The sequence below is a fragment of the Stegostoma tigrinum genome, chromosome 6 (assembly GCF_030684315.1).
Source record: "Stegostoma tigrinum isolate sSteTig4 chromosome 6, sSteTig4.hap1, whole genome shotgun sequence".
In the NCBI taxonomy this organism is placed as follows: Eukaryota; Metazoa; Chordata; class Chondrichthyes; order Orectolobiformes; family Stegostomatidae; genus Stegostoma; species Stegostoma tigrinum.
In genome coordinates, this window is record NC_081359.1 from 61,866,390 (window position 1) to 61,891,737 (window position 25,348).

At 41.9% G+C, this 25,348-nt stretch overlaps 1 protein-coding gene across 2 annotated transcripts in view; it reads left to right on the forward strand.

Annotated features, from left to right (window-relative positions):
• Nucleotides 1-378: 378 nt before the first annotated feature.
• Nucleotides 379-25,348, forward strand: part of LOC125453309 (transmembrane protein 182-like) — a 56,612-nt gene continuing 31,642 nt past the window's right edge. Inside the window, exons 1-2 of one of the 2 annotated variants that reach the window (XM_059646603.1) lie at nucleotides 379-610; nucleotides 14,257-14,433. In XM_059646603.1, the coding sequence (XP_059502586.1) occupies nucleotides 470-610; nucleotides 14,257-14,433 (318 nt within the window). In that variant the 5' untranslated portion in view covers nucleotides 379-469. The remainder of the gene's footprint in view (nucleotides 611-14,256; nucleotides 14,434-25,348) is intronic. The other variant, XM_048532701.2, reaches the window with a different exon arrangement.

A 25,348-nucleotide genomic window follows, 5' to 3' on the forward strand; every position in this document is an offset into this window, starting at 1 on the left:
TTACAGTTGTCCAGTATCTGAAGGAGACAAGTGGAAGCATTGTGCAAATAAGGTGAATTGAATGAGCCCAACAGTTCCACCCACCGTCTCTCTTACATAATTTGTAACTGTCATGCATTCCGGCTCCCTGGTTGTAGATTCTCATCCCAGTGGCGACATGGTTTAATTTGGAATCTTACAGAGCTTGTGCATATTTCCTTTGACGCAAAAAATTGTCGTTTATAGCATGGTCTGATTTTGAGGTTTTTGGAGTGAAAAATATTTGTGCTGAATCGGACGAAGAGATTTTCAGGAATTTCCCATGCAGGTTGGTGTGGGAGGAGCACATTGTTGGCGAGTTACATTGTTTGGGAGAAAGGGACTTTCCAGCACCCCTCCCCCCCCCCCAACACAGACACTCATACCAGCAGCAGATTTACAAGCAGGAGAGTCTCCCTCGGCCACACACAGCAGCAGTATCACTTCCACCATGAACAATCTCCGAGTGAGCCTGAACTGTGGGAGACTGTTCGCTGCCATCGGGCTGGTCCTCTTCTTCCTAACTTCTTGCACCAATTACTGGCTGCACGCTGTCACCTACCCGAGCCTGAACAACACCGAGCTGGAGCAGGTTAGTGCCACTGCTCCACATGGAGCTCACTCGCAACACGCTGCCCGACTCCCCATAGTCCACGGGGAGGGGGCTCTCTCTGACTGGCGAGTGTGGCTGCTGCCTCTTTCTGCCCCCTCTTTCCTTTCCCATTTATCTCCTCATGCCCCCCTCCCTCCTTAATTTACCCGTTGTTTAGTTTTCCCCCTGCCCCCTGTTCGCTTCCTGTTGACAGTTGCAAGGTTTAAAGGGATTGGGTGGGATACCCTTCACATGGTCAGTGTGGACTCAATGGCCGGCTTCCACACTGTAGGAATTCTGTGATCGTGTTCTCGGCTGAAACCCCAGACTCAGATGCACCTTCATTGCCAAAAGGGAGCAGGCAGCCGGCTTTGACTGTAAATATCTATTTCTACCAGCCCAGTCTCCATAAATATCCACCCTCACGTTTTGCTTCAGAAATAGGATCTGCAACTTTCGAATGTGGTGGGAGAGGACGGCATGTCTTTCCACGATTTAAAGATCGATGCGTTGTGTGCGTGCTTCGGAAAGTTTCCCTTGAGCTTCAGAAATGTTCGCCTGTGGGGTTTGTTTTCTGATTTGCATGGCTCTGCTCCAGGAGAGGTTCGGTGTTTGGTTTTCCGGAAGATGCAGCAGCAGGCAAACTGGCCCTCCCCTCTGCTGTCCCAACTTCTTTTATTTGTCCAAAACAAAATCCTTCGCGTATGTACGTAGTCACAAACGCTGTTCGGTTCTGTACTGTAGCACAGCAAGGAAGCAAACCAGCATTGATTTTGACTTCAAACAAACAAAACAAAGGCATATCTTATTTGAACCAGACTCTATTTCCGTGTATTTGAGGCACAAGGAGGATCTGATAACTGAATGGACCTCCCATTTAACTTCACGCTCTCCCACTGTTAGCAGATTCGTGTGTGCCTCTGTGTGTGTGTACCCTTTCTTCAAGAGGCTGTTCTCCCAGAGTCACCAAGATCATTTGGCAAAGAGATGGCGATTCGACTCCCGCAGAATGCATTGGTGACCCACAGTTGTTTTAGATGCTTTTGTTTGAAAGAAAACCCCTAACTGTATCGAAATAATGCAGTGATCAAACATAGCGCAAAGACATAATAACACATAGTTCTCAGTAAATTCAAAATCAACAGGGATTGCAGGGATTGTCAAACTGCCCTTCCCTCATTGTTAACAAATCCACATGGATAGAACACCACACGTGTCTAATTGTACGTTTACTTTTATCCAGTATAATGTTTATTACTCATTTTTATTTTAAAAATATACTCTATTTATAAAAAATGTATAAGCGCATATAAATGTTCAAAATCTGTTGTTTGCAAAACCAAACTCGACATTGGAATTTAACCATTTGCAGTCAATATTTGTCTTGGCGTCCGTCCCAGGGAACAAACTGTAGAGCAGAGTCCCGCATCACCAAGCTGCTCGGGGAAAGCGTTAACTAAAATCACTGCATCTATCTCTGGAGCTTCTTTACAAAGGAGATATGTGACAGTCTCTATCGTCACCCCTGCAACCGCTTCGAGGGCAGCGTGTACTGGCGACAGAGTCCGGGGGTGCATGAAGGGTCTGACAGGCAGTGCCCTTCTTACCACCAGCCCTAACCATGTCTTGGTGCTTGTTGGAAAGTTATGGAAAAGAGGCATTCTGCCAAATAACTTTGACAGTCTGCTCATTTGGCAAAGAGATGGCGATTCGACTCCCACAGAATGCATTGGTGATCCTGACAGGATCCGCCCTCCTCTTTTCCCGTAGCGTCTTCAGGATGTTATGTGCTGACCACTTCCTGATGGACTTGTGTTCAAAGGCCTTTTTCTTTGTATATTTCCACACCAAGGACAGGTGATGTGGAACACCTTGAAGGGTTCTGCAGCAATGAGGCCAGACTCATCCTTCCTAACACTGGGGACAGGTAGAACCTCAGTATGTAGTGACAAGGCTCTACACACAGCTTGATGCAGCCAAACACAAAGGTAACTCAGGATGAGGGCAGTGTTGGGTATGTTCTTCGCCCACTCCCCTCCATTTCCAGAGCTTTGTGCATGATGTTCCTTTGGACACAGTCCACCCTATTCCTCCAGATGAAATGGAAGGTGACTCAGGTGACTGCTAAGGAGCAGGTTAGTGGAATAGGCCAGACCTGTGCCATGAGTACCTCATACCCGATTGGCAGATTTTTGCCTACAGTGGAGAGGGAGCCCCCATCTGCCCAATTTCTGACTCACCTTAGCGATATGTTGCTCTCAGGTTTTAGCGCACACCCCAGCCCCTCTGAGTCATCACCCCAGCACCTCCAGGTACTCTGCCCTGATGGCAAAGGGGCTAAAAGATCGGTTGGCCTATTGCCCAAAGAACATGACCTCACTCATGCCTCAATTTTTCTTGGCTCCTGGGGCCAGTTTGAACTTGTCGCAGATGAGAATGAGACTGTGCAAAGACAGCGGATTGGATGCAAGCAGGAAATGGTGATGCGATCCACATACAGGGAGGCTTTGACCTTCAGGCCTCTGTTGCCTGGAATAGTCATCTCTCTCAGCCTTGCATCCTTCCTGAAACTCAGGACTCAGAAAAAGCATCTATGCAACACACAAAAAAGGCAGGAGAGAGTGGGCAGCTGTGTCTGACACCAGATCTGATTGGGAAGCTTTCTGATTCCCACCCATTGGATGAGGCTACGCTAGAGATGTTGGTGTAAAGCAGTTGGATCCAATTATAAATTCCCTCCCCACAGCCCATTCTGGAGAGCATGTCCCATGAGTAGGTGTGCGATATCCTATCAAAGGCCTTCTCCCAGTCCAGGGCCTTAGTCATCAGCTCATCCAGAGGTAATGGTTGGCCCAGCCTCTCCTGCGGGCTGCCATCTAAGACCTCCATGATGGAGGACAGGAATGATGTGTGAGACAGCGCTATCTGTGGGTTTCATGTCATACAGGCTGAAATAAAAGGATCTGCTAAGATGACATGGCTGAGCCATTTTCTTCTTTTCCGGCTGCTGAGCATAAAGCTTTCATCAAAGATTATATCTTCCGTTCCTTCACTCCCACAGGGGGAAGCAAGCTTTCCATATCTAACTTGGAAAGTCACCAGAAAATTTGTAATTTCCAATAAGGCTATCTCTCATTCTTTTAATTCCAATCAGTAACAGGCAAACAACTCGTCATAAGTCAATGCTTCCATATTTGGTGATAGAGACTGCTGAGCCATCTCTGAATTGCCTCCAGTGCCAGTATATCTTCCCTTGGAAATGGACCCCAAAACCACTCACTGCGGTCAAACTAGTGCTCTGTATAGTTTTAGCGAAATCTCCTACTTTCATACTTATTTCCCTTTGACATAAGGGCCAAATTTTCGTTAGCCGTTCTTGCCGAAGTTGAACTTGTTAAAATGACTGCTAGTTTTTTTCTGCGATTAATGGATGAAAACTCCCAAATCTCTCTGATCTGTAGTTTTCTCATATCTGTCTCCAATTAAGTAATAGTCAACTCCTCCTCTTCCTGCCACTGTTCATAACATTTCATATTCTCACATTCAATCTGCCAAGTATTTTGCCCATTCGCTTAATCGGTTTATGTCTCTGCAGAATCTTTGTGTCATCTCAACACTTGCCTTCCCACTGTTTTTGTTTCGGTGTCTGACACAAATTTGACGAGAGCTCATTCACTTTCCTCATCCAAATCATTAACTTATATTATAAATAACTATGGCAGCAGCACTGCACTTTGTGGCACTTCATTAGTTACGGGTTGCCAAGGTAACAATGCCCCCTTACCCAGCTCTGTAAGGACTCTGGTGGTGCAATGGTAGTGTCCTTACCTCTAAACCAGGAGGCCAAGATTCAAGTCCAACCTACTTGGGAGATGTGCGATAACATCTATGAGCAAGTTGATTAGGAATTTACGTCTTAACTCTGTTTTCTATTAGTTAGCAAATCTTGTATCTATTTTGATATACTATCTCCAACACAGTGCGCTGTTCATTAAGTGGCCTAATGTGTGGTACCTTACCAAATGCCTTCCGATTATCCAGTTTTATAACGTCTGATGCTTCAGCTTTATGTGCCCTGGTGTTACCTTGTCAAATAACTCCAGAAGATTTGTCAGGCATGACTTCTCATTCATGAAGTCATACTGATTGTGTCTGAACACGTCTCCTTCTAAGTATCAGAGATAATGGGAACTGCAGATGCTGGAGAATCCGAGACAACAAAGTGTGGAGCTGGATAAACACAGCAGGCCAAGCAGCATCTTAGGAGCACAATGATGAAGGGTCTACGCCCAAAACATCAGCTTTTGTGCTCCTAAGATGCTTCTTGGCCTGCTGTGTTCATCCAGCTCCACACTTTGTTGTCTCTCTACATCTAAGTACTCTGCTATTTCATCTTTCATAACAAAGTCTAACATTCTCCCACCAATAGATGTTAAGTTATTTTGCTTATAGTTACTCATTATTTATTTCCTTCCCATTTTAAATAAAGGTGTTATGTTGGTTGTTTCTGATCCTCTGGGACTTTTTGAGAATCTGATGATATAATAAGTGATTTAGATGAAAATGTGAGTGGTCTTATTAGTAATTTTGCAGACAACATGAAAATTGGTAAGGTTGTGGAGAGTGAGGAACGTTATCAAAGGACACAACAGGTTATAGATCAGTTATGTTGTGTGTAAATTATCACAAGCTATCTATAATTCAGCTACTTATTAGGACATATCATAGATAATCAAATACTAACACAATTATTTAAACTTTATTGCATTTAACAACTAAAATAAGACCTAGCGGGTTTTGAGAAGATTTGTAGCTCAGGTTGAGGTTCTGGATGTAAGTTTGCTCGCTGAGCTGGAAGGCTTGTTTTCAGACGTTTCGTCAGCATTCTAGGTAACATTATCAGTGAGCCTCCGGTGAAGTACTGGTGTTATGTCCCGCTTTCTATTTATGTGTTTAGGGTTCCTTGGGTTGGTGATGTCATTTCCTGTGTCAATGTCATTTCCTGTTCTTTTTGTCAGAGGGTGGTAGATGGGTCCAAATCAATGTGTTTGTTGATGGAGTTCCGGTTGGAATGCCATGCTTCTAGGAATTCTCGTGCATGTTTCTGTTTGGCTTGTCCTAGGATGGATGTGTTGTCCCAATCAAAGTGGTGTCCTTCCTCATCTGTATGTAAGGATACGAGTGATAGTGGGTCATGTCGTTTTGTGGCCAGTTGATGTTCATGTATCCTGGTGGCTAGGTTTCTGCCTGTTTGTCCAATGTAGTATTTGTCACAGTTCTTGCAAGGTATTTTGTAAATGACATTCGTTTTGCTTGTTGTCTGTACAGGGTCTTTTAAGTTTATTAGCTGCTGTTTTAGTGTGTTGGTGGGTTTGTGGGCTACCATGATGCCAAGAGGTCTGAGTAGTCTGGCAGTCATTTCTGAGATTTCTGACAACACATCCATCCTAGGACAAGCCAAACAGAGACACGCACGAGAATTCTTAGAAGCATGGCATTCCAATGGGAACTCCACCAACAAACACATTGATTTGGAGCCCATCTACCACCCTCTGAGAAAAAGAACAGGAAATGACATTGACACAGGAAATGACATCACCAACCCAAGGAAACCTAAACACATAAATAGAAGGTGGGACATAACACCAGTGCTTCACTGGAGGCTACTGATGATGTTACCTAGACTGGTGATGAAATGTCTAAAAACGAACCTTCCAGCTCAGCGAGCAAACTTATATCCCTAAAATAAGACCTGTCAGGTAAGCATGTTAAGCCTCACAACCCATGAGCCGATTAATGTTGGAATTCAAATGACTTCAGTCAACAGCTTCTGTCTGTGAATACGTCAAGGGTTTGCTCCTTATGCAGTGTTGTTCTCCCGAGATCTGCATATCCAACTCTGATTATATTTTCTTGCGTGGTGCTTGACATTTTGAAAGTGCAGTTAACTGTTCCATTACTGCTAGAATTGAAATTGCATTTGACTTCTCCAGTTGTGCAGACGGGTTAGGGTCAATCAAAGTCCAATCAGTCTGTTAGCATTCCTTAAGTGCTGTTCCTTCAAGTGTTGGAAAGTTGGATGGAGAAATGGCAGACATAGTTTAAACTGGACAATTGTGAAGTGATGCATTTTGGGAAGCCCAGTACAAAAGGAAATTATGTCGTAAATGGCAGGCCCCTTGAAAGCACTGATATAGAGTGGGATCTTAGGGTCCAAGTTCATAGCTCCCGGAAAGTGGCAACACAAGTGGATAAGATGGTAAAGAAGGTTGGTAGATGACGGTATAGCACACTTGCATTTATTGCTTAGAGCCACAAGTGTTAAAGTTGAAAAATCATGTTGCAGCTGCATAAATCTTTTGTTAGGTCACATTTAGAGTACTGAACGCAGTTGAGGTCCCCGCATTATAGGATGTGGAGGCTTTGGAGAGGGTCCAAAAGAGGTTCTCCAAGATGTTGCCTGGTTTGAAGTGTATTAGCTTTAAGGAGAGATTGGAAAAACTTGGACTATTTTCGCGCGAGTGTCGCAGGCAGAGGCGGAGGCTGTAATTTTTATATAGAAATACATAAAATTTTGAGAAGGGATAGTTGGAGTCTTTCTCTTTGGGTGAAAATGTTAAATGCCAGTCAGCATAGGTTTAAAATGACTGGGGGAGAGGAGATGGTGGAGGACTGCTGTGGGAGCTGGTAGAAGCAGATAGTAAAGCAATATTTAAGAGACATTTCAGACAGGTACATGAACAGACAGGAAATAGGAGCACGTACAGGCAGATAGAATTAGTTTAGAATTGTGTTATAGTTGGCACAGGCATAGAGGTCTGAAAGGCCTGTCCTGAGCTGCATGTTTTATGTTCTATGTTCCTGTAAGATTACCACTACTGCTTCCATTATCTCTGTGGCTACTTCCTTTAATATCCTAGGATGCAACCTATCAGGTCCAGGGGATTTATTAGTATTTAGCCCCAATAATTCCCCACACACTTTTCCTCCAGTGACAGTTACTATATTCATTTCCTCTCCCCCTATTGTCCCTCGATGACATAAAAATATTGAAATGTTATTCATGTCTTCTCCTGTGAAGATGATACAAAAGGTTTATTAATTCCTGTGATTTCTAGATTCCCCATTATCAACCTCATTCTCTAAAGGGCCTATATTCACTTCGGCATTTCTCTTCCAGTTTGTATATTAAACTAATTTCCTGCACTCTGCATTGATGTTATTTACAAGTTTACCCTCAAAGATTATTTTCTCCCTCTCTAATTTTTTTGGATAATCTTTTGGCTAATGGGGAAGGTGGGCCCCGGACTGGGCCAGTAGGGGAGGTGTGTCCTAGACTGGGTCGGTGAGGGAGGTGGGTCCAAGACCGAGTCAGTGGGGGAGGTGAGTCCCAAACCGGGTCGGTGGGAGAGGTGAGTCCCAGGCCAGAGGCTGTCGCAGGTGAGACCCAGACAAGGCTGGCATGAGAGTTGAGGCCCGGAGGTGAGTCCTGGACTAGAGGCTGGTGTGGGAGCAAGTCCTGGTGCTGATTCCTGGAATGGAGACTGTTGCAGGGAGGCGAGGCTCTTGTGTACTGAAGGCTAGATGCTGATACAGTCTTGAATGAAAAGATCTTTAATCTGAGTACTTTATTTCCTTTTTATTCTTATACTGGACTTTTATCTATTAATTTTTTAATTTTGTACCAAATGCTTAAGTATCTGTATCTCGGTATCTTGCGCCTAAGATGGTGCCATCAGCAGCGACATTGCAAACGTTTCACTGATTCGAGTGTGCATGATAATAAAGCCAATTCAGTTCAATTCAATCTATTTGAAGGCTAAAGCCACCTTTGATTAATGCACTGCCTTTGTTACATGTCTTTGTTATCATTGCATTGTTCTCTGTCCCACTGTATGGCTACTGTTGAGGGGTCTGTAGATTACTCCTCTGAGAGTCTTTATTCCCTTTTATTAAAACCTACCTCAACTCAAATGACTCTCCGTCTTCCAAACCAAGATAATTTCTTGCTCTAATACTTGGTCTGTTTCCTATTGATAATGCTACCCCACCACCTTTTCCTTCCTCTTGACCTTTCATATCCTGGAATATTTACTATATATAAAACCATATCTCCATAGTAGATGCAATATCATACTCGTTAACTGTCTTTGTGCTGTTAATTCATTCCTCTTGTTCGAACACTATATTCATTCAAATAAAGAGCCATTAGTTTTAACATTTTATTAATTTTCCCTGTTTTAATCATATTTACTACTGTTTTTCAGTGTTGTATATTCTGTCACTTCTTTTCCTTGAGATAATAAGGTGTAGAGTTGGATGAACACAGCAGGCCAAGCAGCATCAGAGGAGCAGGAAAGCTGACGCTTTGGGCCTAGACCCTTCTTCAGAAATGGGGGAGGGGAAGGGGATTCTGAAATAAATAGGGAGAAAGGGGGAGGCGGATAGAAGGTGGATAAAGGAAAAGATAGATGGAGAGGAGACAGACAGGCAAAGGAGGTGGGGTTGGAGCCAGTAAAGGTGAGTGTAGTTGGGGAGTTAGGGAGGAGATAGGTCGGACCAGGGAGGATGGATAGTTTAAGGAAGCGAGGTGAGCCTAGTAGGTAGGTAGGTAGGAGATGGGAGTGGGGCTTGAGGTGGGAGGAGTGGATGGGTGTTAGGACAGGTTGGGGAGGGGGGTCCCCTGTTCCAGATGTGGCCTCCTCTACATCGGGGAAACTAAGCATAGGCTTGGGGACCGCTTTGTAGAACACCTATGCTCAGTTCACACCAAACAACTGCACCTCTCAGTTGCGAACCATTTCAACTCCCCTCCTACTCCTTGGACGACGCATCCATCCTGGGCCTCCTGCAGTGCCACAATGCTGCCACACGAAAGCTGCAGAAACAGCATCTCATATTTCGATTGGGAACCCTGCAGTCCAATGGTATCAATGTGGACTTCGCAATCTTCAAAACCTCCCCTCCCCTGACCACATCCCAAAACCAGCCCAGCTCATACCCGCCTCTCTAACCTATCCTCCCACCTATCCACTCCTCTCACCTCAAGCCCCACCCCAATCTCCTACCTACTAGTGTCATCCTGCCTCCTTGACCTCTCCGTCCTCCCTGGACTGACCTATACCCTCCCTAACTCCCCACCGGCACTCACCTTTACTGGCTCCAACCCCGCCTCCTTGACCTGTCTGTCTCCTCTCCACCTTCTTCTCCTTTTTCCATCTTCTATCCGCCTCCCTGTCTCTCCCTATTTATTTCAGAATCCCCTTCCCCTCCCCTGTTTTTGAAGAAGGGTCTCGACCCGAAACGTCAGCCTTCCTGCTCCTCTGATGCTGCTTGGCCTGCTGTGTTCATCCAGGTCTCCACCTTGTTATCCCAGATTCTCCAGCGTCGGCAGTTCTGACTATCTCTGCAACTTCTTTTCCCTGTTTGGGTATCATTATCCAAAGAGCTGTCCTATAATACTGCCAAATTCTCTCGCTTTGTAAGCCTACATTCCATCTCTCCCAAAATTTCTCCTGCTAATTTAGTTTGAACCTGTCTCTGCAGCCCCAGTTATTTGACCAGGGCACTTGTCTCAGCATGGTCCTATTAAAGCCTAGCCCACCCACCCCTCTATCCCAGCACTGGTACCAGAGCCCCACACACTGAAAGCCACTTCCCCCCACACAAATGTTTCAATCACATGTTTAACTTCTCAACTTTATTTCCGTGTTTGCCTGGGGCTTAGGAAGCAATCCAGAGATTACAATATTGGAGGTTTGGTTTGATAATTTAGCTCCTAGCCATTCAAAATGTTTCAGCAAAAGCTCTTTTCCGGTCCTACCAATGTCGTTAGCACCAATGTGGACAGTGACAACTGGATCTCTCTCCTCCGTCTCCAAGTTCTCCTCCAGCTCCAAGGGCATGTTCTTATCTGTGGCACTGGGCCGGCATTGTAGCCTTTGGGACTCATGCACATGACTGTGGAGAATAGTGTCTATCTCCCTAACCATACTGTACCTCACCACCACACTTCATTCCTTTTTTCTCTTCTCCTCCACCTGCACCTGAGTGGTTTCCCATACCATGATGCCCTGGTCAGTTTGTTCATCCGCTTTTCAGTCCCCACTCTCGTCCAAACAGCTTGCAAAAACCTTGAAACTGTGGCCAATTGTATTAGAGGAAGCTGCACATGATAGTGATGGCAGAGCACATGGATTTGGAGCCTGAGGCTTCAGTAGCATGCTCTGTCTTAGCATCCCTTGTACGTAGTTACACTAATCACAGGACTGTAAGGTGCATCTTTCAACATGGCAGCAAGGGTGATTAGATCCACATAATTGGAGGAAAGTGGATGTAACAGTCTAAAGTGGAACTCAGTGATTGTACTGTGACATAGGTAAACAGTTCAAGGACAGTTCAGTAAACCAACCCCAAGAGGGGGGATAATGATAAAAAGATCTGCAGCAAAAGTGACCAGTAAGCTTCAAGATCCATCCAGGCACTAAAGCACAGGGAAAATCTTGCAAAATCTGAAAGAAATAAAGCTGATGGCTCACAACAGAGGAATTAACAATATGAAGTAACAAAAAAACCAAAACAAAATCGATCAATCACGGTGAAGAAAATATAGAAATTCAAAGGTATTTACAAGAGACAAGCATTCAGAAAATCTACCAGTGGCAAGTCAGTAAGGTGACGCAGCATGGTTGGTTTCATGAGAAAACTCTGTTTTCAGGAACCCAAACCAGACATTTTGATGGAGAGACCAGGTCAAGCTGCAATAGCAGAACAGAAAATTATGATGCTACATGCTGCTGCAACTGGGCGTTGATGGAAGGAGTGAATAGTTTGGACGTGGTGCCAACCAAGCAGGATGTTTTGCCCTTGATGGTGTTGAGCTTCTTGAGTGTTGTTGGAACTGTACAGTGATGCTGACTGCACCCTTCCCAGGCTGCTTCATTGTGTCATCACCCATGTTGATATCACTGATGCTCTAAGGACTAGAACTGTGGAAAAAAATCAAACAATGGGGAGCTAATTTAACAGGCAGAACCTCCAAGGTGGTAATCTTATGGTTGTTACCCGAGCAACAGGCAATGTGGCATGGAGACATGAAGTCAGGAAATAAATTCTTGGTTCAAAGATAGATTGGCTTTCGGGTAATGAGGCTTTTGTAGAAGAAAGAGGTTTCAGTGTGATAGGATTCAATTGAACTGTTTCCTGGTGAATTGAATAACTAGGGCTGTAGCAAGGACTTTATATCAATGGAGGCATAGACAATTTAGGAGAGGAGAAATATAGGCTCAGAAAGCCTCTGGAACAGAATTGAAAAACTACCAATGTTAGACCCTTATTCAAAAAAGCAGGGAAAGAGACAAAAAATAGCTAACTATAGACCAATTAGTTGAACATCTTCCACTGGGAAAATATTAAAGCCTGTGATAAAGAATGTGGAACCCTTCCAGTGTTAAACAGTCCATCCCACCCGTCGAGTTCAGACCAACTCTCGGAAGAGTATCCCACCCTTTACCCTTTCGCTGTAACCCTGCATTTCCCATGGATGATCCACCTGGCCTGCACATCCCTGAATACTATGGGCAATTTAGCATGGCCGGCCTACCTAACCTGCACATCTTTCGACTCAGGGAGGAAACCACAGCACCTGGAGGAAACCCACACAGACAGTGACCTGAGGATGGAGTAAAACTCATGTCCCTGGTGCTGTGAGGCACCAGTACTACCCACTGAGTGGCCATGCCATCCATTTAATAGCAGAGCATTTAGAAAACCATCATCAGCTTCATGAAGGGGAAATCATGCCTGAAAAACTTATTAGAATTCTTTGAGGAGGTGACCAGGAGAATGGATATAATATATTTGAAATTCTAAAATACTCAGAAATTTTATGAAGCAGCTAACAAATGTAGTTTCATAGTTGTCAGACTGGGAAATTGCACAAGAGATCTGGAGTTCAGGTTTCATTGGAATGACAAACAAGCAGTGGAGTTTCATAGCTGTCATAGGAGGCCTTCACATGCGTTTGCAGAGGTTGTGATTTTAAAACAAAAAGATCACTGCCTGAAGCTACAAGTGAAGAGGGTGTCCTTTGGTATTTGAACTTAGTGTTTGATTTTAAGACTTCTAAAACTTCTAAATGTTAATGCACTTAAAAGGCTTCGTGACGGGTATACGAATGTGAAGGGTTTAGAGCGATATGGGCCAAATGCTGGCAAATGGGACAGGGTCAGATTGGGATGTCTGGTCAGCGTGGATGAGTTGGACTGAAGCGTCTGTTTCTTGCTGTATAACACAATGACTTTGTCAAGAGAACACATGTGAAGCTACTTAATAACATTAGGGCCCATAGTGTTGGCATAGTGTATTAGCAAGGATAGAGGACTGGCCAGCTGACAGAAAATACATGGTTGGGTTAAGGGAGGCATTTTCAGAATGACAACCTGTAACTAGTGGATTGTCACTAAGATCAGTGTTGGGGCCACAATAATTTACAATATATAATCATGACATGGATGAGCTAAATGTAGAGAAGCTAGGTTTGCAGATTACACAAAAGTAGGTGATAAGACAAGTGGTGAGGATGACACAGAGTCTGCAGAGCTATATATAAACAGGTTAAGTGAATGGACAAAACTTAGCGGATGGAATATAATGAGGGGAATTGAGGGTATGCACATAGGCAGGAAGAACAGAGGAGTTGAATATAGTTTAAATAAGAAAGGACCACAGAAAGCTGCAACATAGAGAGATTTGGGTGTCCTCCTGTAAAATTTACAGATAGTGTACATCAAACAAGTATTAAAGAAGGCAAACAGAATGTTGGTGTTTGTTTCAGTAAGAATGAAGTATAAATATATGCACATTTTTCTAAAATTATACGAGGTACTTGTTAGACCACAGCTGTGAACATTTTCCATCTCAACGAAAGATATATTGGTATTGCAGACAGCCCAGAGAAGATTCACTAGGTTGTTCCTGGGTATGGAAGGGCATATTGTTTGAGAAGAGGTTGAGTAGATTGGGTTACAAGTTACGAACATCAGGCAGTTGAACAATTTTTGTGAGATTCTTGGCTTTGTAGGCTCTTTGGTTCTGATTCTTTTTTTTAAGTGACTTGCAGTACTTTGTGTGAGACAGGGCCTCCTGCAGCACATTGAAAACTAAGGGAGAGTTATTTGAGCTCACCTGCAGGCCAGCGTTCAAACTCTGGAACACACAACAGCTTTCAGTTCCAGTAGTCTACTCCAGCAGACTTGAAACTAATGTTTTAACCTCTTGCCTTTTTCTGTTTTCCTTTGTAAGAGTGCACTATGTGTCTGTGCCTCAGGGCATAATCCACATGAAGGTAACTTGATGTTGAGCATGGGATTGTCAACTCCCATTTATCTTTGTCACTGGGGATCACAGTCCAGTTTGTTTGAAGTTTCTTGACACTTTAGGTACATTTCATCAGTCTTGTTCTAAAGACAATCACTTAATTTACATTTGCCAGCTATTTTTGACTGTATCGTCTGTCTTTTAAAAAAAACATGATTTGAATTTAACGGCTTAAAAATGCCCGTCATGTTTTGGTGTTCCAACCCATTGTCATAATAATTTTTTGCCCTTCCTGCAGTTTATTAATGGCCTTCTGTAATTTCTTGCAGGCCTCCAATTCAACTGGAGCTAGTCAGAAGTACATCAGTGAAAAAAGGAATTCAACTGGATCAAATCAAGAAGATTTCACTGGGATAGAGAATTCAACCGAAACAAATCAGCCACTTGCCCTTAAACAATCTTCATACCGCAGAAATCGATTCAATAAATACAGAATCTTATTTATTGTGAGTTCTGCATTCAGACAACTTAAAGTATCCTTTTAATGCTTATCCTGTAATGTACTCACCTTTGGTCACCCTAGACTGTGTGGTATTCCTGAACTCCTGAAATTTCCATAAGTTGCGATGAGTTGAGATTGTTAGTACGTACGCATGAATGTCCCAGTTAAAGGTTCCATTCCCTCATTGGCTTCCTACTTGTGATCATGTTCCTTGGATCGTTGTTGCCCAAAAAACTCAGCACAATCAAAATCTTGTAGCAAGTGACTTTGAGACCATTTCTTCTGACTACCTGGACATTATTCTAGAGCCATAGAGCTGTACAGCATGGAAACGGACCCTTCGGTCTATCTCATTCATGCCGATTGGATATTCTAAATTAATCTAGTCCCAATTGCCAGCATTTGGCCCATATTCCTGTAAACCCGTCCTATTCATTTACCCATCCAGCTGCCTTTTAAATGTTGTAATTGTACAAGCCTCCAACACTTCCTCTGGTAGCTCATTCCATACACACACCACCCTCTGTGTGAAAAAAGTTGCCCCTTAGGTCCTTTTTAAATCATTTCCCTCTCACCTTAAACCCTATGCGCTTTAGTTGTGGACTCCCCTACCCTGGAGAAATGACCTTGATTATTCACGTTGTCCATGCCCTTCATGATTTTATAAACTTGTATAAGGTCACCCCTCAGTCCTCAAGGAAAAGTAGCCCCAGCCTATTCAGCCTCTCCCTATGGCTCAAACCCTCTGACCCTGGAAACTTCCTCATAATCTTTTCTGATCCCTTTCTATTTTCACAACGTCCTTCCTACAGCAGGGAGACCGGAGTTGAATGAAGTATTCCAAAAGTGGCCTAACAAATGTCATGTTCAGCCGCAACACGACCTCCCAACTCCTATACTCATTGCACTGACCAATAAATTGCAGTTACTGTTCCTGTGCAGTTTTGTTCTATACCATCTGGAAAATGATTTAGAACATAAATAGGAGCAAGACTAGACTATATGGCCCTGAGTCAGCTTCACCATTCAATACGAACATGGATCATCATCATCCTTCACTTCAGTTTCCTGACTGCTCTTCATACCTGTTGATTACCTGAGAATCCAAACATCTGTCTCATCCTTAAATATATCCTTTAAAATAATGAATATACAACCCTCTAGAATAGAAAAGACTCATGACCCTTTGATTGAATGCAGTTTCCTAATCTTAGTCATAAATGATGGACCCTTTATCCTGAGATCTTGTTTCAGATCTTGCAGACAGAGTAAACAACCTCTTGTATTTGTGCTATTTTATATCCTAACAAAATCTTCTAAATTCTACACATTAAGACTCGATTTACGCAGGTTCTCATCCTAGGACATTGCTTCACCTCAATGAACTGAGCTAGTAAACCTTCACAGCATTATCTCTGATGCAAGTTATTGTTCCTTAAGTATGGAGACCAAAGCTCTGCACAATTTTTCCAAGGATAATCTTTCAAAACCCTGTACAGTTTTAGAAAAACTTCCTTATAGTTATACTCCAGCCCTCTTGCAATAAAATCAAAATGTCATTTGCCTCCCTAGGTCCTTACTGTAGCTGAAAGTTAACTTTAAGTTCCACAAACAAACAAACTGCACTTTGAGTGAAGAGATTTCTCTTCATCTCAGTCCCCAAAAATCAGCCCTTTGCCTCAGACTCTGGACAGCCTTTGTTCTAGATTTCACCCAGCTCAGGAAATCAACTTCTCCATGTCTGTGAGTACACTTAAGTCCATCTGAACATTAAAACTTGCACGTTTTTACTTGATAATACAGAACTTGAGTATTGCTGAAGAAAAAAAAATGGGCATGCTGTTAAATCTTTTCATCTTGCGCTCATTAGGATAGACATAAAACTGAATTGATAGGGAGTGCCAATTTACATTGTATGATGAAAGGGAGCGGCTTGTCTGGAAAGTGGACATTGCTAAGACATTGCAATGAAGAATATACTAGGGAGTAGTTGTTTCGGCTTTTGATTAATTGAAGGTAACTTTCAGTAGCATTTGGAAATACAGGTATAATACCTCCACTGTTCACCCCCATATCTAGCCTACTAGTTAAATTTTAGAAAAATTTCTAATAAATTTGTCAAGCATGATTCAACTTTAGTAAGTTGACGTTGTTTGCTCAGACTATGGTTTAAGGCTAACTTGCCAATTTGTTGCTGTTTTCTCCCTCCACATCCTGTCTTGAATAAGAGTCATATTTGCTAACTTCCAATCTGTTGGGACCATCTAGAATGTGGAAAATGTTAGAAAATTATAACTGGTATATTTAAAGCTGAAAGAAATTCTTGAACAGTAGTGGAATAAAGGTTTATGGGGATAATGCAGGAAAGTGGACCTGTGAAATGTCGAATCAATGATGATTCTATTGAATTGTGGCCTACTTTTGCCCTGATTTCTTATGTTCTAATGGTATGTATTATCTCAGTCAATGAAAATCAAAGGGTAAAGATGAGGCAAGAGAGGAAGGTGTTAATATAGGAAATGATAAACAGACGTTTCAAGAAGGGATACTGAGTACAAATCTAAGTTTTTTTTTGTTCATGGCATGGGGGAGTCATTGGCTGGGCTAGCGGTTATTTCTAATTTCTTATTGCCCTTGGAGCCAAGTAACTCACCACCATTTCAGGGAATAGTTACAAGTCAACTACATATCTGTGGATCTGGAGTTACACGTTATAGGAAGAATATTAAGCTTGAGCGGATTGAGAAGAGATTTATCAGATTTTGCAGGGTATGGAACGTTTGAGTTATAAAGAAAGGCTGGGACTATTTCACTGGAACATAGGAGGCTGAGAGGTGACCTTATAGAGGTTTGTATAGTGGTTTAGATAGGGGTGGTGGTAGGTTCTTTTTCCCTTGGATGGGAGATTTCAAGTGTAAGGGATACGTTTTTAAGATGAGAGGAGAGAAGTACGTGAAGAGGAAAGGTTTGGAGGGATGTTTGGAGGGCCAGGAGCAGGCAGGTGGGACTAGTTTAGTTTGGGATTATGTTTGGCATGGACTGGTTGGATCGAAGGGCCTGTTTCCATGCTATATGATACCATTTAGACCAGACCAGGTACTGAGCATAGATTCCCCTTTCTGGACGACAGTAGTGAACCTGATGGATTTATTTTTAAGACAGTCGACAATGATTACAAGGTAACCATTAGGCTAGCTTCTAATTCCACATTATTACTGAATCCAGGGTTCTGGATTACTGGTACTGGATTACATTACCACTGTGCCATGAGATCCCCATTAACAAATACACAGATAATATTGGAACAAAAAAATGTAAATAAAGTAACAAAAATAATAAAAGGATTTAAAAATGCTCTGTATCCAAATGCGCATGATTTTCAATACAAAACATGAACTGATAAGAGTAAATGGAAGCAAATAAATACAATCTGATGGTAACTATAGAGACATGATGGCACAGTGACGTAGTGTGAGCCCTAAATAATGAAGGGTATGTCACATTTAGGAAGAAAGGGAAGCTATGAAAGGGAGAAGAGGTTCTGTTAATTAGTGATGGTATTAGCAGAATAGAGAGAGAGAGAGACCACTTAAGTTCAGGAAAGCAGGAAGCTGTTTGGGTAGTTAATGAAAAACCAACAGGAAAGCCAAGAATTCACTTGTGGGAATGGTGTACATGTCCCCTAACTGAAAGCACATGCTAGAATAAGTTATAAAGGAAGAAATAATTACATTAAAAAAACTAAATGCAGAAGTAACTCAGCAGAACTGGAAGCATCTGTGATGAGAGAAACAAAGTGAATATTTAAAGTTCAATATATTTGCCACACCTGCTGAGTTTCTCCAGCACTTTGTCTTTTTATTTCAGAACTACAGAATCCACTACACCTTGTTATTATGTTAGTTAAAAAGAAAAGGTACCTTGTTGGAATGGCACAGTGATAATCATGAGGGAGTTTTAAAGACATTTTAAAATATTTTCAGGGTACTTTCTTAGAACAGCGATTCTGGAGCCAATAAGATACGAGATTATACTAGACCGGGAGTATTATGCAATGAAATAAAATTAATTGATGATCTTCTTGTGAAGCTGGCACTAGATAGGATTGCTTATAATATGATTGAATTTTGCATTCAATTTGAAGGTGGGAAGATTGGTTCCAACATTAGTGCTTTAAACTTAAATAAAGTTAATGATGAGCAAAGCTGGTTAAAGTAAGCTGGCAAATTGCGTGAAGGGATGGAGATTAAGGAGGATATTTCAGAGTACTGAGGATAGATATATAGTTACAACAAAGAAAAGTTCAAACTGTGACCAGCAGTAAACTAGAAGTGCTATAGACAGTATCAAATGAATTAATGAAAAGGCTGCTTCATTGTGGGTGGCATGTCCTAAGATTGGACAGAACATAACATACTGACAAAGGATGGCTAAAAGGCTAATTATGAGGGAAAAGTTAGAGCTTGAGAGGAAGTTGACCAGTAATATAAAAATAAATGGTGAGATATTTAGAAAAGAGTGAACAAAGTGGCTGTTGGTACCATACAAAGTGAGTTGGGGGAATTAATAATGGAAAATGACAAGATGGTAGATGAATTAACAGGCATGTGTATAATACTTGTGTATTGAAGATACAAGTAATGTCCCAGAAATAACTGTACATCAGGAAATAAAGAGACAGAGAAATTCAGACATCACCAGGGAAGTGGTACTGAGCAAATTGTTGGAGCTATGGGCTATGAAATCCCTGGGTCCTGATGGACTTCTTTCTTAAATGAAGTAGCTGCTGACATTTAAGATGTATTGGTTTTAATTTTCCAAAACTCCTTAGATTGTGGGATCTTTTCATTAGATTGGAAAATGGTGATTGTAATACTTCTTCAAAAAAGAACGGAGACAGAAAGCAGGAACCTAGAGCAGTTTGGTTAAGAGGGAAAATGTTGAAAGTTATTGTTAAAGGTGTCATAGCAGGGTACTTGGATAAATGCGAGATAATCACACAAAGTCAACTTGGTTTTGTGAAAGAGAAATCATGTAGAACCAATTTATTGGAATTCTTTGAGAATGTAATTTGCTGTGGGTAAATTGGAACAAGCGAATATAGTGTACTTAGATTCCAGATAAGGAGTCATAACAAAGGTTATTGCAGAAAATATAGCTTCCTGATGTAGACTGTGACAGATTAGCATGAATAGTAGATTGAATAGTGAACAGGAAACCACATAGGCATAATTCCTTCCTGTGAGCTCAATATTTCAGAGTCTCAGGAAGAGTATAAAAAAATGCAGGGAATAACTTAAAAAGAGAATTAGGAAAGTTATGAGGGAGCATTGACAGATAGAATAAAGGGAAACTCAAATAGGGTTTTAAAACTACAGAAAAAGCAAGAGAATAACCAGCGAAGCACCTAATCAGGACCATGAAGGAGCTGAATGAATACTTTATGTTGATCTTCACAAGAGATCAGAATGCACAGGTATAGTTACTGTGGTGGAGGACAATGCAATATTAGAAGAAATTAACACAGAGAGGAGGTACTAATTGGATTAACAACCTCAAAAGTGGATAAATCTGCAGGTTTGGATGAGATGTATTCCAGGCTGTTGAGCAAGGCAAGGGCAGAAAGACGTCAGAGGTCCTTGCAGTAGTTTTCGAATCCTCTGTGGCTCTGGAGTGCTGGAGTACTGGATGACATGACATTCTATTATTAAAAATGGAGGATGGGATAGACCAGGAAAGCATTCAGTCTAGCCTCAGTGATGGAGAAGTTATTAGAAATAATTTCAAGGGACAGAATATATCTGGATTAGAGAGACACTGGTTAATTGTAGATTAGGTAAGAGGTGGTCATATTTGAAAAATTTAATCAAATGTTTTGAGGAGTGAAGATGAGGGTAATGCATTTTATGTGGTGAGCAGAGATTTTAGCAAGGCTTTTTATAATGTCCCTCAAGTTAGCATGATCAAAAAAGGCCATGGGATCCAAAGCAAAGTGACATTTTGTATCCAAATTTGGCTAAAAGGCAGCATTTGGTAATGGTAGATGGATATTGTTGCAATTAGTCATTTATTTCCAATGGGATTCCTCATTCGAGCTGGAAAAGTGAGAGGTGATGCATTTGGGGTAGCTAGCAAGCAAAGAGATTTCATTATGAATGGCAGGATCTTGGAAAGTACTGAGGAGCCTTGGTGTGCATATCCACAGATTCTGAAGGTGGTTAGGGCATTTGGAGTCCTTGCCTTCATTAGCAGAGGGATAGAGTACAAGAGCAGGAAATTTATGCTGGAATTATATAAAACACTGGTTGGGCCTCAACTGGAGTACTTTATGCAGTTCTGGTCCCTACCTCATGGGAGGGATGTGATTTTACGAGGGAGGGTACAGAGGAGCTTTACCATGATGCTGCCTGGGTTGAAGGGTCTGCCTTGTGCTGGGGATGGTGTCTTTGGAGCAGTGAAGCTTGAGAAGGGACCTAGATAGAGTGGACAGGAAGGCAGCTAATCCATGAGAAGAGTAGTCAGTAACCAAGGGGCAAAGATTGAAAGTAGGAAGAGAGTTGAGGATAAACGTTTTCATGTGGAGGGTCATGTGGGGATCTGGAACTGAAAGGGAAAAGTGGAGTTGAGGATTATCAGATCAGCTATGATCTCATTGGATGGTAGAACAGACTCGATGGGCTGTATGGCCTATTCCTGCTCCTTTGTCTTATGACAAAATCTGAAACTTCTGTAACACTTAAAGTGGTATTTAGATATTCATTTGTGCTGTCATATCCTGTAGGGTTATTGACCAAGAGCTGGAAATTGGATTAATGTAGTCTGATCTTTGTTGGCTGGTATTAACACGATGGCAAAAGACCTCCTTCTGTGATGTCAATGTCTGAGTCTAAAACAAACTATCCAGAGACAACCCTGAGAGGCTAATGGAGACGAGCTATGACCCTTGCATTGAACATATCATGTAGCTTGATGTAAACTGAAACACTATATAGTTATGAGAGCTGGCCCATTTACTGTAATGTAGGGGCTATTATGATGTATGATCAGATAATGTCCAGAATTCTCAATGATGTTTCTACTTGGAAGTCTGGAGTAAACTTTCTACTTAGAAGTCTTATACTCAGTGAGACGATTATGATCAGTAATAGTAATGTTGACTGACAAGCAGATTTCCTCCAATCTCAATCAAATCACCGCAGAATGTAACTAAACAACAATCACAGATGATAATACATTGAATGCATGCCCTCGGTGAAAGTGACAGTGTTTTCTGTATCCACTGTTCGAAGCCAAAGTTTCCTCTAGCCAACCCTTTGCAGTATTTTATTTTGCTTTACACCCATCAAAGTCCCTGTCAGGCTGTTCAATGAGATCCTCTACTTTCCAGGTCAACCTTTGCACCACTTGGAATGTTTTACTGCATTCATTAAAAAACTAGATAAGTTTTATGTTGCAGAGGATATAAGGTATTGAAGTAGCTCTCACAGTCCAATGACCTTGGCTGTAGCATTCAGTGAAGTCACAGCTGGAAATGAAACAGGAGCTGCATTTTTCTGCCTTCGCCCTACGTTGTGCTATGTCCTTGCAGACTACAAATCTGATGACCTCAGCTTCAAGTATACTGATTGAGCACGCACACTTCACTGTGGCAGAGAATTCTAAAGATTCACAGTCCCTTGAGTGGACACATTTATTCTTTGCTCGGTCCTTTATTGACCTTTAGTTCTGGACTCTATAAGCTGGGGAAAAGAGATATTCAGCATCTGTCCTGACAAGCCACCAAAAATTCTAAATGTTTTAACAAAAACACTGTTCATTCTTGTAAACTCCAGGGAATGTGGAGGAGGGAAGAAATACAAAATAATTATATCCTGGTTAGTCTCTTTCTTGACTATTGATTTGTTTGGAGCTATTGCAGTTGAGGAAACATGTCTCTTGTTGTGGGGTGCAGTGCAAAATGGGGAAAAATGATCTTGAGCGTCACAGATTTCAATTATGGGACAGCTACATCAACTTGTTACGTGCATATAAAATGGATAGATGTTCTTTTTGAGGCATTTAAAATGTTAAACAGAGTTTATTTCCACTAACTTATATCAGGAGGGCATAACCTTAAACAGAAGGGCTACGCTTTTTCAAAAGTAACTTCAGAAGTACTTTTGGCCGCAAAAGATAACAACATTCTGGAACTCCAATCTGCCATCCCTTTCCAACACGCTGTGGATGCTTTCTCAAATTAAGTTTAAGATAGAAAGTAACAGGTAAAGGTTGGAAGGAATATACATGTTAGGGTGTGCACCAGACTTGATTGAATTGCGAATTTGAACAGGCTTGAAGGACTGAATAGTCTGCAGTATTTAACTTTTGTAGTGTTTCATGTGACTGAGTGAGTGAATATGAGAGAAACATAACAGGAAGAAGAAGGACCATTCCTTCCCTAATTCCTCAGTAACTTCCTCAATCACCCATAACATGCCCTTCCTTACCCAGGGCAAGCACAGAGATAAATCTACACTTTTGCATTCTCTTTATTTTCATTGTCCCTGGCCCCAATTCCTCCTTCAAAGTATAATCTGGTTTAGACCTTCTCATGTCAAATTGATAAGATGAATATTTGTTTCACCTAATACTACATTGAGAAGATTGAACAGATATTGGATGACTGCTTTGTGGAACAGTGTTGTGCATTCAGTCTACAAGCATGACATTAAGATTCGAAAGGCCTGCCATTTGAAGTCTTCACCTTGCTCCCAATTTGTCCTTTATGTTCTCCACACTTTACTTTGATCCAGTTAACTGCAATACAAGCTTGAGGAACAATGCTTTATTTCCTGATTCAGCAATTTACAGGCTTTTAGACTCAGAAAATTCAACAATTTCAGGCTGTGTCCTCTTCTCCCATTTTTCTTCCTTTTACTTTTTTTTCTGATTTGCAATCATTCGATGATCTTGATTTGCTTTCAGATAACAGCTTTTCGTTGTTTTGCTGTTTGCACCTCTTACAGCCACATCTTTGTTTATTTGTGCCAATTGCACTTTGTACTATCAATGTTTTATCATTTAATCATAGCAGATGTTTTGTTCCTTTACTCCTTCTTCATTTTCACTCACTTAAACCTATTACAACTTACTACAAAGCTAAAATATTTGTCAGTTCTGATTAAAGCTGATAGCCTGAAACAATGGGCCAGATTTTTATGAAGGAGGTGAGTATTAAGAGTCTGGAAAACGTCCAACATCACAGAATTGTGTTATTAAGACTCCCAGATTTTTGTCCTTGATAAACAGGGACAGGATGGACTTGGTGCCAACTGGACCGGCCCAACGCAACAGTTGAGACACGCAAGCAGTTTGGAAAGCTCGTGTCTATTTACTGGGGGTTTGATACAGTTGTAAAGAAGAATACCAGCCCCTCAAATTCACACGTCCTCATTGTCTCACACACCCTTCCATGTCTCTTCACATTCCCCATGCCTCTTCAATATCACTCATGAATCTTGCATTCTGACTATTCCAGTACCAATAATGTACCAAATCAATGAGCCATTGGCAGGTATAGAAGTCTTTGAAGTTAATCTGAAGCTGATACAATAAACAGAGCTTTGGAAAAAGTCCTTTGATTTCAGCAAGGTCTTTGACAAGGTTGACATTAATAACTGGTAAAGAAAGTAAAGCTCATGAGAGCCGGGGTAACTAGACTAAATAGATCCAAGATAATGGGAACTGCAGATGCTGGAGAATTCCAGGATAATAAAATGTGAGGCTGGATGAACACAGCAGGCCAAGCAGCATCTCAGGAGCACAAAAGCTGACGTTTCGGGCCTAGACCCTTCATCAGAGAGGGGGATGGGGTGAGGGTTAGGTTAGTAACAGGAGACAGAGAGTGGTGGTGGAAAGCTGTTTGGATGACTGGAGCCTGGTGTGCAGTAGTGTATCACAGCGATCTTTGCTGGATTCCTATTGTTTGTGAAACTCATAAGTGATGAGGATAAGAATGTGCGAGGGATGGTAGGTAAGTTTTTGGATGACACAAAGATTGGCTAGGTCATTGACAATGAGAAGGAAGATGTTAGGTTAGAGGAAAATATAAACAAATTGGCAAACGAGTGGCAGATGGAATTTAACTGTGATAAGCGAGGTGATGCACTTCGGAAGAAGGAAGAAGACAAGGGAGTACTCAATGAATGGCAGCACACTGGGAAGCTCAGTGGAACACAGGGATCCTAGGGTGCTTGTGGACAAGTCCCTTATGGTTGCAAAATGGGTTAATAGGGTACTTGAAGAAGGCATGTAGGATGCTTACCTTTATCAGATTATAAGAGCAGGAAGATCATGTTGGAGCTGTACAGGACTTTGGTTAGGCCACAGCTGGACTACTGTGTGTAGTTCTGTTCACTACACCATAGGAAGGATGTGATTACTCTGCAGTGGGTGCAGAGGAGGTTTACCAGGATGTTGCCTGGCTGGAACATTTCAGCTATGAGGAGGGGCTAGAGAAGCTCAGTTTGTTTTCTTTGGAGCAGAGAATGTTGGGGGGGGGACTTGATAGACATATATAAGATAATGACGGACAGGTTGAGTAGAAAACAGCTGTTGCCCTGAGTTGGGAAGGGGGTGTCACTAACAAAGGATCATAATTCTAAAGTGAAAGGCAGAAGGTTTTGAGGGGATTTCAGGAAAATCTTTTTCATTGAGAGTGTGGTGGGGGTCAGGAATGCTCTGCCTGGGAGGGTAGTTGAGGTGAAGTGGAGCTAGTGTAAATAATAGTATATTTTTGGTAGTGCGGACTTGATGGGGCAAAATGCCTCTTTTGTAATGTATGATTCTATGACCAAAACATCTCATAAAACCTAAAAATGTCAACCAACAATTGTCAGTATCGGAAGCTTTTATTTACTTCAGCCCTTTTTTTTAATAGC